This window comes from Ahaetulla prasina, chromosome 7 (assembly GCF_028640845.1).
Source record: "Ahaetulla prasina isolate Xishuangbanna chromosome 7, ASM2864084v1, whole genome shotgun sequence".
Taxonomy (NCBI): domain Eukaryota; kingdom Metazoa; phylum Chordata; class Lepidosauria; order Squamata; family Colubridae; genus Ahaetulla; species Ahaetulla prasina.
The window spans coordinates 73,117,179-73,131,379 of NC_080545.1; the positions used below are offsets into that span (position 1 = coordinate 73,117,179).

Below are 14,201 nucleotides of genomic sequence, written 5' to 3' on the forward strand. Positions count from 1 at the left end.
AGGGTATTAGCCATTCTCAGGTTTATACATCTATGTCAAAATAATTAGGAAGCACTTTTCCATTTCAGTCTGCCAGGCCCTTTCAAGCACTTTTTGTATCTTTAAATGACAAAGAAAGGTTTTTCCTCCTAGGATGCACTTTGAAACAAGGTGAATGCTATGAATGGAAATAATAAAGGGCAGGGAAACAAAACCTCATATTAACTTGGAAAAAGAATAAACCTAGCAGTTCAATAACTATGTTCAGGATGCTAATTCCACTCAACTTCCTTTTCCACTTGCTTCATTGGTGTAAATGGTAAGTACATGATCTAAAGGAGAGGGAGAAAGAGGCAGAACAAAGTTGAATGCCCTGTAATAGAGAGGGCTCCTGTCTCTTTTCATCACCCAGCTTTTATAGACTGCACCACAATGGGATGTGTATACTGAACTTTGTGCTGTTTTCATTAGACTTGGGAAGCCAGCCAACTCAGAGGAAGGAAAGAGTAGATTATGTACATCAAAGCAGTGATATAAGAAAGAAAAAGTTTAAAGCAGAGAGAAATGGAACAATGCTAATCAAAAGCTGGCGGAGTCTAAAGACAAGAAAACCAATGACCTTGTTGGCGGCCATCAGACCAGAAAAAGGGATCTATCTTGCTCTTGTGTCTTTTAAACAAAAACTTAGCAGGTGCATGGTGTTTTCCAGATGTTTTGCTATAATCCCCGCAATCCCTCACCATTGGTTAAGATAATTGAAAATGATAGTTGAACTCCAAACACCTGGAAGGCACTAGCTTACCTCATTGAGTTAGCTTTCTTCAGATGCTGATTTTAATATTTCTTCAGGAGGTTCTAATATGTATTACTGCAGTTCTCTGTTTGGCCAAACCCCAAAAATGAAGCCTTGAATCAGAATCGCAGTTTTTTTTGAGATTCCAGCTAAAACAAAATACGAGAAGTCCCCGAGGAGCTTGTGGGTGGCGTGAATAATAAATCCTTCTATCCCTCTTTATCAGGGACACTCTAGCTCTAAAAAAAAAACAGAAGTTTTTTGAAGTAAAGCTCGCCATGCTGAGAGAAACTTATTTGTCAGAGTGGAGAGGGTCAGATCGTGGAGAGGGATGGATATTTGAAAATCATCAAAGCTGAAATGCAAAACCTACTCAAGGGGGGGGGGAAGAGAGAAGATAATCAGAGCAACTGGAGAGAAAAATGAGCAAATGTCCTTGGTTACCATATGAGGATGCTGAAATGGAGACTCAGTGTCTGCCCTGCTGTAAACTCCACCAACGCAGGGAGGTGAATAGAGCCGGCCTACTGCAACATTCAGGGCCACTGACATATCCAAATAGCTGCATGTGGGAGAGCATTCCCACCCACTGAGCCTTGGGAAGCTGATGAGAACCACATGAGCCCTCCAGGACCAGCACATTCTTCTGCGGCATAAATGTCCTGCAGGAATCAGTGACAGGTCAAAGGTTATGTGACACAAGTGTGCTGCCAGGAAGGGAGGGGGGGGAATCTCTGCTTTTTCTATTTCTTCTCTTCCTGTAAATCAAGCAAGAACAACTGTCATGTGGGTCACTTTTAATAGTTAACACAAAAGTGTACTCGCCAAAACCTTCATATGGAGGTGGAATATATACAGTATAGGTGGCTTCAGGCCAAAATCAAATGACTTTTCTTCTGATTATCCCAAGTTATACTTTAGAAATCCTAGGAGTACTATTGATGCAAAGCATTTAAAAGCACAATCTAGGAAAGTGGAAAGCAGCCAGGATATTAGCAGATTAGGCTTTTATTGTACAGTTGCTCTGTTTCGTTCTAGAATTTTACAAGACATCTAAACAATATTCTGCATTTCTAATTCTCCCATCTTTTTCCATGGCCATTTCAGCTAGTTTCTTATCAAAACAGGTATTGATTTAGAAGAAAAAGGTAGAATTGGCTTTTTAAATTTCTAGACATAAGAATCCTCTGCAGGTTGTCTATTTACCATCATCATTGAAGGCACTGAAGATAACTGCCTCCCGTACCATAAACTGTGGTTATTCCATCCCCTATCTCTAAGGAAAGAACATTAAAAAATGAAGGGAAAGCAAAGTAAGAAGGGCTGTTCTTTAAAAGTTGATCAATATTTCTGTTAATAGTGATTTCATTTGTGATATACTGAAATCTTTCCAGTAAAAATAGAAAACTAAGAAAAGTTAAATCACTCATTGTTTTCCCAGTTGAACAATCCCAACCTTTAATATAAAGCACACTTTTATTTCACCATCTAAACCACATAAAGATGCAGATCCGCTCCCTTGCATAGTTTTCAATCTAGTCCAGGGGTCAGCAACCTGCGGCTCTGGAGCTGCATGTGGCTCTTTCATCCCTCTGCTGCAGCTCCTTGTCGCTGCCACAATTTTGAGAGGAGCTTCCAGTTATGGGGAGGAAAAACACGGTGCACCAGGAACAGACTCTATGGCAAGGGGTGAGTTTTCTGGTCAGCTCCACAATTGATAGGGCTTTCAGTTAGGACAGGTAGAGGAAAAAGGACACCACGCTAGGAGGAGACTCTATGGTGGGGGAACCGGACTTCTGGTCGGCTCTAGAATTTAATGGGGGGGCTTCCGGTTAGGACCTTTGTGGCTCTTTGAGTGTTTAAGGTTGCCAACCCCTGATCTAGCCTGTCCCTACTCCTGAATTGCGCACATATAGATATGTCTCAGGATCCTGCCTTGGGGCTTTTTGCAGAAATACAATAACTATCTATGCCTAAAAGGTACTGTTGGAAAGAGCAGTGCCTAGCCAACCATACAAGCAGATAGTAAGGAAATTTATGTTTGGAAGATAACCCAAATCTGGATAATGAGCACTGGATGCTGAAAAGTTTCACCATCACTTGCCTATAGAATTAATTCTATATATACAGTATATTAATAGGTAATTCAGATACTGGAAGTCACAACCGCTTACTTAGCCCACCCATTTTAAGCACTGCAATGAGAATTACCTAGGAAGATGAAAAAGAATCGCAACCCAGATCGAAAACATGAATTATCTTTAATAAAAGAGAATTGCAGCAAACCCAATAGGATGACTGCAGAATTGTAGCAAATGCTATAGAACGAAACCCTATAGAATGAATATTCCTATTGACATGCTTCCAAAAGCAACTGGTCCTTTTTTAAAAAAAATAATCTTTTAAATCACAAGTACAATAAGGGAAGTGTACACTTAGATATAAATCACAAGAGCAATCAAATCAATAAAACAAATCTTTTTGAAATATGCATCCATCCCCTTCTAAAATTGTGCATACTGTAGTTCAAGCTGACATGTTATTTTGAAAGCATTCATGTATGGATATTTATTTCTTATTGCTTATATACTGCCATAGTTGTGCACCTCTAGGTGGCTCCCAAACCTAAAAGCCAAACTATATAACTATATGGGAATACTCATTAAAAATAATGTACCATTAGAATAGCATGCTGCCAAACAGAAAGAGCAAAGAGCAGATGTTAATGTCCAAAGGCTGTTCATTTGTGTGATACGGTATATGAAAATTTCTGGAACAGCCTTTTTTTAGCATCTTTCTGAAGACGAGTTAAACGCAATCAGATCTCCTTAGCAGATAACCAGGTTAAGAAAATGTTCATTTTTTAGATTAGCTGCTTATACAGTAGCAGATGAAGAGACATTTTTTTAATCAATTGTCAGTTTCCCCCACTTCAAAATATAATCATTTCATTGTTCTTTGTATTTAGCCCTACTGCTTGATGTAAATGTCTAGTTAACCTTATGCTACTGGACATGCTCATGTGATGTTTTTAATGAGTTCTTGTGATAATCCAAATTTCCTGACTAATGGAAACAGGACTGTTTAGCCTACAGATTTCATGGAATGAGGGAAGTAGTAGAAGAAAAGGGGCTTTCCATGTAGATTCCTCTCTTTGATCATATCCCTCCTTTCTCTGAGATACTTTTATCAGGAAAAAACAAGTGTAAGGGAGACAGCCACAAACCTCGTACAGGGTAAAGATCAGAACTGTATAGCTGGGTCAACCTGTTTTTTTCTCAGCTGCTACATGAATGTCTTGTTCCCAGAAACAAGGAAAAACAGTTTTGCATTGAGTTTCTTGTGTTTATCTCAGCATTAGAAGGCCACTTTGTGTCCACTCTTAGACTATAAATTAATTTTAAATAATTGCTTCTTGTTTAATGTAGAAAGCTTTATTTTCCAATATACTTTAAGGGTGTGATAACACTTGTGATTTTTAAGTTTCTATTGCTGCTTCTACTTGTTTTGATTTTATTTTACTTCCTATTTCTATGTTATATTTTCTTTTTATTGTTGCACTTCAACTGTAATTGTTTTTGAGAATTTTTTTTAATAGAAAACAATATACAACTAGCAGCCAATTTGTAGTAGTTAAGGCTTTGGGCACAAAGCCAGTCGGGTGACCTTGAGCCAGCCAGTTTCTCAGCCCTAGGAAGAAGGCAAGGGTAAATCACTTCTGAAAAACCTTGCTAAGAAAATGCTGGGAATAATTCAGGCAGTCATCAGGAGTCAAACCTGACTTGAAAGTATAAATAAAAATCGACAATTATTTCAAATAGATAGAAAAACTGATGAACATCTCATGCTCACAGCATTACTTACCTGGGCCCGCCAGAAGACAGCTTTCTAGAAATTATGAGCTAATTTCTCCAATCTTGATTTTATAAGGTCCCCCCCATCTTTTGTATTAAGATAACTGACACATAAAAATAACAGTTTAACCACTTTCCTACAGCTTTACTACTTTAGAATTGGAAACATGATACCCACAGGTGGAGAAGGTGGCATACGACAACATTTGGGTTGCAATGTTGGGACATAAACTACAAGATATACATAATTATGTGCCACATTGGGATACAAGTTGAAAAGACAGAATTTGTGTTGTGGTGCCACATTTCAACATTTTCACATTATTGCAGACCCCCATGATTGGCAGGGTTGCTCTCCAAGTCGTGAACGTGTGTTCTTTCCTTTCACCGTTTTGGTACATCCTTGGTCACAATGTTAGACATCAGGAGGAGGTGAATACAATTTTTGTAGTTTTGAAAACTTTTGCAACCTCTAAGCCTATTGATGTTTTCTTTTTCCTGGAAGATCTTCTGACTAGATATGGAGTCAAAAAGAGAGTAAGTTGACTATTATCACTCTGATGGAGAACATCCCAATTGCTATTTTATTGAGTAGAACTACAAAGACTTGGGAGATATGAGGGCACCATCTTGTGGTCAGAATAAGCATATATTTATAATTTCAGAGGAAATATTTATTCACATGAAATCTAAAACGTTAGATAAAAAATTTAATTAAAGAGAGAAGAAACCAATCTTTATTGGTTTGTGAAGAGTTCCATGTCATTCTTGCTCATCTTATATTGTAATCAATTTTTCCACCCTGCAAATCTGCATAGCATTAAAAACTTGGTGTTGCTGTCAAATCTGGGCCCTGACAGCATGGGTGAGCCTGCTTCTTGGTTATATTTATTATGTAATGTTATGGTTCTCAGCATTTATGCTACTTTATGCAGTGTTATTTATGTTTTTAATTATTGGTTGTGTTTTTATTTTTTTGTCTGCCTTGAGTAATTTATATTAGATGTTTAGCCATCTAAATGTAGTAAATGAAAGTATCTTGGCTGATTTCACACCTTATGCCAAAATGTAGTGCTTCTTTTAAAAAAACTGCCCAAACTGCACAAATCCATCCAAGTAAGTAAGTAAGCTATCATCAGATGAACTATGGCTTAGCATATTACATATAAAGGAGCAATGAATAGGGAAGATTTTCAGCCAGGGCTAAAACTGTTAAATTTGTCAAGGAAAACCTAAAATTTTCTTTCAGCAATTCATACAATAGTTAGATCAGTTGTAATCCCATCCTTGTGAAATGTGGAGAGCTTTTTTTTCTTTCCTGGATTGGGAAAAGTTGATTGGGTTCTAACTTAAAAGTATGAGTGATGTCATTGAAACAGTGTCACATTTTTTAAAAAAAACTTCTGACTTGTATGGAAACTGACACACAAGGGAGCAAGAAGCAAAGCCACAATGTTCTTGAACATGTGTTTTGCAGTGTCTGAGCTTTTCTGCTGCACTAGCAAATATAACCAGATTGAAAAAAATGTTTTCCTTGTTTCAACAGGTGATGGACAGCTCAATGCCTCTGATAGGAGAGCATGTGGAGGAAGATAGGCAGCTTATAGCTGATATGGTGGTATCTAGGATGACACAGACTTTAATGACTGTGGGATCTTCTTCTTCACCTCTGAGGCCTTGGGTAAGAACCGGAGGCATCTTTCAGGGAAATCAATCTAACCAGATGCCTGATTTTCAAATGACATCGAAATACATTCTTTTCAACACTCTCTTAATAAAAAAAAATCTTACTCTGAATAAAATACTATGCTTTTTTTTCTAGGATCCCTAACTACATTATAGACAAATATGTAATTCTGTACTTTTTATATAACATAGTAGCTGAGGCTGCAATCTGAGGTATAAAGCCGGACAGAGGGGAAAGGGACTTGAAAATTCCTTAAAGTTGTTTTTACAACAGCATAGACAACTGTGTAAGCGATATGGAATGCTATTAATTCAACAAGTGCAGAATACTGTAGATTTGCATGTGTAACTTTCTTTTCTCTCCATCAAGGTTGATCTTTAAAAATTCAAGGTTTATTTTTAATGAGGCAGATGGAAATACTATGCACAAAACAGCAATGCTGTGGGGCTCTGCGCATGCGTGGGGAATGGAGGCTCGCGGCTGAGACGGGAGACAGCGAGGGAATGGAGACTCGCCGAGCCGCCTATACCCCCTGACCCGCTGGATTGTCATCCCAGCAGCCGCAGGAGGGGTCTCTGGACCCTCTCGGGTTAGCGGCTGCGGAGAACGGGCGGGGGGGCGAGCGGCGAGCGAGTGGTCATTTCGTTTGGCGCGCGGCCTGCTTTCCTGATTTGGACGTCTTTGACACTCTGGCGTCCTCGGCACCGGACGGCTTCCATCTTCCCAGCAGCCCGGGAGTGTGTTTTTTGGGCTGCTGAGGTATGTGTCCTCGCGGAGGTGGCGGACACGAAGACCGGGCCAGTTGGGAGTTTGCAGACGGTGGCGGCCATGGTGTGGGCGGTTGGGGCGACAGGTGGAAGGACACGGCCCACGCCCGCATTTGTCTATTGGCGCCTGGTCTGCTGAGTTTTATATCTACGCCCACCCTCATCATCAGTGTTGGAAGTTTGGACGAGACCGCGGCATGGAATTAAGGCTGCGGGAGGTGAGCTTTGAGAACGGCGTCCTTCTTGGCCCCATATACTATTCTCCTTGTTGGGTCATTGTTGTTTCGACAGGTTTTGAACCCCCCCGCCCTGTTTGAAGAGGTGGGGGAGTGGATTCCACCCAGTTTTGTAAGATCTTTCCGGGCATTCCCTTTCTGGGAATTGACAGTGCCAGCGATGGTGGGGATGACGATGCTTCTCACCTACTTGCCATATGGGTTTGTTGGCCTATTTTTGACTTTGACTTTCCATCGGACAAAGGGGCCTCCCATTGGTTGGACCATCTATTCTTGACTTGTCCATTCTGAGGATATGACTCTCTCTCGCTGTCTCTACTTTTCAACATGCGATACTCCGCACATGAACTCCTCTGCCTGCGAGGTGCCCCCGCCTCGCAGGAATGGCCCACTGCATTACCAAGGGCCGGCCTCAATGACAGGTCTTGGGACCCAGAGGTGGCATGCGTCGAGGAAGAGCCTTTGGGGATTTTTAAACAGGGAATTTTTAAAGGGGGGGAGGGCAAGGACGGGTGTTGGGGGAAACCCGTCGGGGAGGGTATGTCCAGTCCAGTGAGCGCATGCTCACGACACTATTTTAGCTGGTCCGAAGACAGGGGGGAGGGGTCTGAACAGAGCAAAGAGTATCATTCCATCTGTACAGTAAGTGGGAGGGGCAGATATGGCGGAGGCAGGGGGCCGTATCGTTCTTTGGGAGCATGTGGCCGATGTTTAAAGGCGATCACGTGCTCCGGCCCCCCAGTCCTCACTCGTTCCCCGGATGGTCAGGATCCTCAGAGCTTGGGTCTACGGCTGATGCTCTGCAATGCCCGGTCTGTGGTTAATAAGGCTCCCCTGATTTACGATCTGATTCAGAGGGAATCCGCGGACCTTATGGGCATTACGGAGACCTGGCTGGGCACAGAAGGGGGCGTACCCCTGGTTGAACTGTGCCCTCCGGGTTTCCGTGCATTCCATCAGCCGAGGGCCCAGGGTAGGGGTGGTTGTGATTAGAGAAAGTCTGGAGCCGAGGGAGTCCACTGTTCCTCAGATAGCTGGCTGTGAATCCCTCCTTGTGAAGTGGGGCCATCGAAATCAGATGGGGTTGTTGATCATGTACCTGGCTCCTTGCTGCGTGACTACAGCCCTACCTGAACTACTGGAGGTACTTGCTGGCGTGGCGGTTGAGATTCCCAGACTTTTGGTCTTGGGAGATTTCAACTTGCCATCGGCCGGCTTGTCATCAACAGTGGTTCAGGAGTTCCAGGCCTCCATGACGGCCTTGGACCTGATTCAAGTAACTGATGGCCCTACACACATCGGGGACGGCGCGCTAGACTTGATTTTTATCTCTGGTCAGTGGGTAAATGATCTGGATTTAGGAGATATAGTGAAAGAACCGTTGTCATGGTCAGATCATTTTCTCCTTCACCTAGACTTTCAAACCGCTGCTCACCACCGCAGGGAGATGGAGCCGATGCGTTGGTTCCGTCCCAGGCGCCTGATGGACCCGGAGAGGTTCCTGACGGAGCTTGGGCCATTTCCTGAGGATCTTACCCACGGCACGACTGAAGAACTGGTTGCGGCTTGGGAACGGGCCACGGCTGGGGCTTTGGACCGTGTCGTGCCTTTGCGGCCTCTGACCCGGCGTAGATCTCAATTGGCTCCCTGGTTCTCCGGGGAGCTGAGAGAGATGAAATGCCAGAGAAGACGCCTAGAGAGTGTTTGGAGGTCCAGCCGTTCCGAAGCTGATCGGACACTAGTGAGGTCCTTTACTAGGACCTACCTAGTGGCAATGAGGGAGGCGAAGCGTTCCTACGTTTCCACCCTCATTGCATCGGCAGATAACCGCCCGGCCGCCCTGTTTCGGGTGACCCGTTCCCTCCTTCAACAGGAGGGACGGGATGACCCCTTACAGGGGCGAGCCAAGGAGTTTAACGGTTATCTATACGATAAAATCGTTCAGCTTCGTGATGGCTTGGACCATGATTGCGATGATTCAGCCGAGGTGGCAGAGACTCGTCTTGTTGAGGTTATTTGGGATGAGTTTGAGTCTGTGGCTCTCGAGGACGTGGACAGGTTGCTGGGGAGGTTGCATGCAACTACGTGTTTACTGGACCCGTGTCCTTCCTGGTTAGTACTGGCTGCTCAGGAAGTGACACGAGGCTGGCTCCAGGGGATTATAAATGCTTCTTTGGTTGAAGGGGTCTTCCCCGCCGCCTTGAAGGAGGCGGTGGTGAGACCTCTCCTGAAGAAGCCTTCCCTGGACCCAGCTATTTTGGGAAATTATCGTCCAGTCTCCAACCTTCGCTTCTTAGCGAAGGTTGTAGAGAGTGTGGTTGCATGGCAGCTTCCCCGGCACCTGGAGGAAGCTGTCTATCTAGACCCGTTCCAGTCCGGCTTCCGACCCAGTTACAGCACGGAGACGGCTTTGGTCGCGTTGGTGGATGACCTCTGGAGGGCCAGGGCCAGGGGTTGTTCCTCTGCCTTGGTCCTATTAGATCTCTCAGCGGCTTTTGATACCATCGACCATGGTATCCTGCTGCGCCGGTTGGAGGGATTGGGAGTGGGAGGCACCGTTTATCGGTGGTTCTCCTCCTATCTCTCCGACCGGTCGCAGACGGTGTTGACAGGGGGGCAGAGGTCATCCTCGAGGGGCCTCACTTGTGGGGTACCTCAGGGGTCGATTCTCTCGCCTACCCTGTTCAACATCTACATGAAGCCGCTGGGTGAGGTCATCAGTGGTTTCGGGGTGAGTTATCATCTGTACGCTGATGATACTCAGCTGTACTTTTCCACCCCGGACCACCCCAACGAAGCGGTCGAAGTGCTGTCCCGGTGCCTGGAAGCCGACGGGTCTGGATGGGGAGAAACAGACTCAAGCTCAATCCTCCAAGATGGAGTGGCTGTGGATGCCGGCACCCGGTACAGTCAGCTGCTCCGCAGCTGACTGTTGGGGTGAGTTAGTGGCCCCAAAGGAGGTGGTTCGCAACTTGGGCGTCCTCCTGGGTGGTCGGCTGTCCTTTGATGAACATCTGGCGGCCGTCACCAGGAGGGCCTTTTACCAAGTTCGCTTGGTTCGCCAGTTGCGTCCCTTCCTTGACCGGGAGGCCTTATGCACAGTCACTCACGCTCTGGTTACGTCTCGGCTGGATTATTGCAATGCTCTCTACATGGGGCTGCCCTTGAGGTGCACCCGGAGGCTGCAGTTAGTCCAGAATGCAGCTGCGCGAGTGGTAATGGGAGCCGCTCGTGGCTCCCATGTAACACCACTGCTCCGTAGTCTGCACTGGCTTCCTATAGTCTTTCGGGTGCGCTTCAAGATCCTGGTTACCACCTTTAAAGCGCTCCATGGCTTAGGACCCGGGTACTTACAAGACCGCCTGCTGTTACCTTATGCCTCCCATCGACCCGTACGCTCTCACAGAGAGGGCCTTCTCAGGGTGCCTTCCACCAAACAATGTCGGCTGGCAGCCCCAGGAGTAGGGCCTTCTCTGTGGGAGCACCGACGCTCTGGAACGAACTCCCCCCTGGCTTACGTCAAGTGCCTGATCTTCGGACCTTTCGTCGTGAGCTAAAAACATATTTATTCATTCAAGCAGGACTGGCATAAATAGTTGATTTTAAATTGGGGTTTTAGTAATATTTTAAATTTTTAAATCTTTTAATTACCGGCCGTTTAGTAATAGTTTATTTTAATTTCTTTTAATTGTATATATTTTGTATTTTATTCCGGCTGTACACCGCCCTGAGTCCTTCGGGAGAAGGGCAGTATAAAAATTTAATAAAATAAATAAATAAATAAATAAATAATGCAAATACAGTAGTTGGAAATATTAATTTCATCTCTTATCCAAATAAACAGGTGATACAAGGCATACTTTATTGGACAGGTAGCAAAAATCATATGGAAGATGTGCAGAGTTATCTGTATGAAATCCATTCCTCAATGTGGTTAATCCTGAAGACAGCTGTCACATTAGCAATCCTTTCCAAATATTGTAAGCTGTCAAAGTCCACCGAGCCAATCAGCTTTTGAATTAAGGCTAGGAAAATATATTTAAAAGCTCCTGAATGTTGAATAGTGAATGTTCTTAACTCAGAAAGATGTTTAACTGTTGCTTTCTCTTCAATCTCAAATCAGATATAAGTGTCCTTATTTTAGGAACATACTCATTCACAATATCAATTGTTCTCCAACTGACCAGGAGTCAGTCAAGAGTGCCTGGAGGAGATTGGTGGGCTGCCTTTTCATTTTGTTCCTTTTAAGTTTGCTTTAATCTTGTTTTAAACTGTTTTTAAGTATAGCTTTTATATCATTTTACTGTTTTATCTGGAAACCACCCAGAGGCATGCAAGTGTGATGGGCAGTATAGAAATTTGATACACACACAGAGAGAGAGCTTCCAGGTTCACAGATGGCATGTGTTTGAATATCACTTGGAATTATAGCAAAAAAGAAATATTATTCTCATGTTGTTTTCTTGGTCTTTTCACTTGGTGCTATGGGAAGCTGATTGCTAAACCAGGCCTCTGATCTAATAGCTTGTTTCTTATCCTAAAATCAAAACTATGGATAAAAAGCAACTAAACTTGAGTGTTTTTAAATCCCTATTTATTCATTATAAAATAATTAAGCATCTCTAATTTTTCCAACTTTTAAATGTGGTGTGGTTGGTTGAGATCAAAACCCCTATGCAAATTTCTAAATTAAAAAAAATCCAATATATTAAAGAACTTAGCATTAATATAAAGGAGACTTTTCCCTTTAGAGGGCTCCTGTAGGATTTCCCTGAAAGGCCATTATGGTCCTCTAGTATGTCACTTACCATCCTGATGTTCTGCAGGTTGCTCAGATCCTTATAAAAGACACCAGACAGGTCTCAAGATTGCAAGGTTTGTCCTAAGCAGCTTTTAAGATAAACTGTATTACATTTAGTTATGCTTCATTAAGTGAACCTGACTTTGTGAAGTACAGAAGCATTAGAATAGGATTTTGGCTTTTTGAAAGCTATGCGAAAAAGAACTCAGCTTTCCCTATTGTATTGCATGAATCTGCACCTACTTAAATTCTTCCTTTTACTCAGATAAGGAATAAAAGTTCAAGAAGTGTTACACATTTTGCTAAAGTTACAGAGAGTTTCCTTGCCTATCTACAACATATTCTCCCCATTTATTCTAGCTACAGCAAAGGATTAACTATAAATAGAAGCTTATAATATAATATACTAGATAATATACTAGATCAGTGATGGTGAACCTTTTAGGCGCTGAGTGTCCAAAAGATGTGCACCCAAACTGCAAGGCGGGCATGTGTGGCAGAGACATGAAACAGAGCTGGGGCAACGGCACACATGCCCACAGAGGGGGCTCTAAGTGCCACCTCTGGCACATGTGCCACTGCTGTACTAGATAATTGAATCATTTAAACAATGCAGTTAAAACGAACGGCGGTAGATGCAAGCATTTTGTATTGACTCGTCTGTACCAAACTTACAAGAACATGATTAAAAGTGACATAGAACATAGGGTCCAGCAAGAGCGCTAGTGGAACGTGGCCTATGTGGAAACAAGCCCATGACAAACCTTATACCCACGGAAGGCACAGAGTGTCATACAGTTGTTTCTGCACACACAAGAGGCTTCAATCGATTGATGGCAACCGCTTCGGCGAAACACAGAAAGAGTTCCTGTGGCATAGCAAAACTTTGAATGCAGTGTTTAAATTGACTTGGTGACCCATAGCTAGTATGTCTCACGATAGCAGAAGGTGGCATTTTGTGGCCATGGTTGCTGTTGGATTACTTGGTACTGTCTGAACCCATTTTGGAAAGTGCTCCTTTATTCTGAAAGCCAAGCACCTATCAGTTTTGCCGATGTGATTGTCTCCGTAATTACTAATTGGTAAATAAAATGGACTTTGGCACTGTTAGGTTGTGCTTCCTTGATTGACGGTAACAGTATCATTGTTCTAGAGATATTTCCCTACCTACAGACTAATATAGGTTAAAAGAAAAGTGTGAGTGGGAATGACTTCCTGCTAACTTTCCCATTGACTTTCCTTACAGAAAGCAGGCAGAGTGTTGGAAATTACAATAATGTGATTGCAACAAGTACAGAGCACAGCATACCAAAAACAGCTACAATTTTGCCAAATTTCAATCCCACAGAAATCCCAAATCCTGTATTTTAGAGACATTCTTTAAGTTAGACCATTTGTTAATTCAAAAATGGTTGCCCTATGATGCTTACCCAATTTAAGGTTACAAAAAAATCAAACAGACACAAGAGTTTTAGTAGTACTTAATTTGAAATTGCTATGGGCAATACATAACATACTTCTGTTGATTCTCTTTGTGATATTCTGACTGTACTGTCTTTATTTCAAGCCTCCATCATTGAAATCACAAATGTCAGGACCACATCTTGGACAGCTTTCCCAACCCCGACCACCACCTCAAGGTACTACCTGTACCATGTAATTTTTAAGAGTGGGGTATTAGTTTCCTTTGTAAATATATGAGTAATGAAATGTGGCTGTCAAGATTTCTGCTGATTTTTTCCGGGAATATGGTGACGAGGCAGGGTTAAGCTTAATAAATTACAGCAGTATTTATAGAGAAGGCGAAAAGATTAAGAATATATATTTCTTCTCAGACAGTCCATCCTGAAAAAATATTAGATTTAACATCCAAGCTTAATAAGGAAACAGAAGCAATGCCAACAAAAACTTCAGAAACGTTGAAATATATTTTTGTTTCAGATGCGCAGCTTGCCCACAGATTGAAGTTACAGATTTCAAAAATTAAAGACCAGAATTTAAAACGCATTTTATTAGGAGAAAGTTAGAAAACTGAGACAATAAAGATGTTTTTTAATCTTTTTAAGCTGAGTTATGGCAAGGAT

At 42.8% G+C, this 14,201-nt stretch overlaps 1 protein-coding gene across 1 annotated transcript in view; it reads left to right on the forward strand.

Annotated features, from left to right (window-relative positions):
* Positions 1 to 14,201, forward strand: part of SYN3 (synapsin III) — a 233,573-nt gene that overhangs the window by 216,961 nt on the left and 2,411 nt on the right. Inside the window, exons 11-12 of the mRNA XM_058189703.1 lie at positions 6,173 to 6,307; positions 13,685 to 13,757. Of these exons, the coding sequence (XP_058045686.1) occupies positions 6,173 to 6,307; positions 13,685 to 13,757 (208 nt within the window). The remainder of the gene's footprint in view (positions 1 to 6,172; positions 6,308 to 13,684; positions 13,758 to 14,201) is intronic.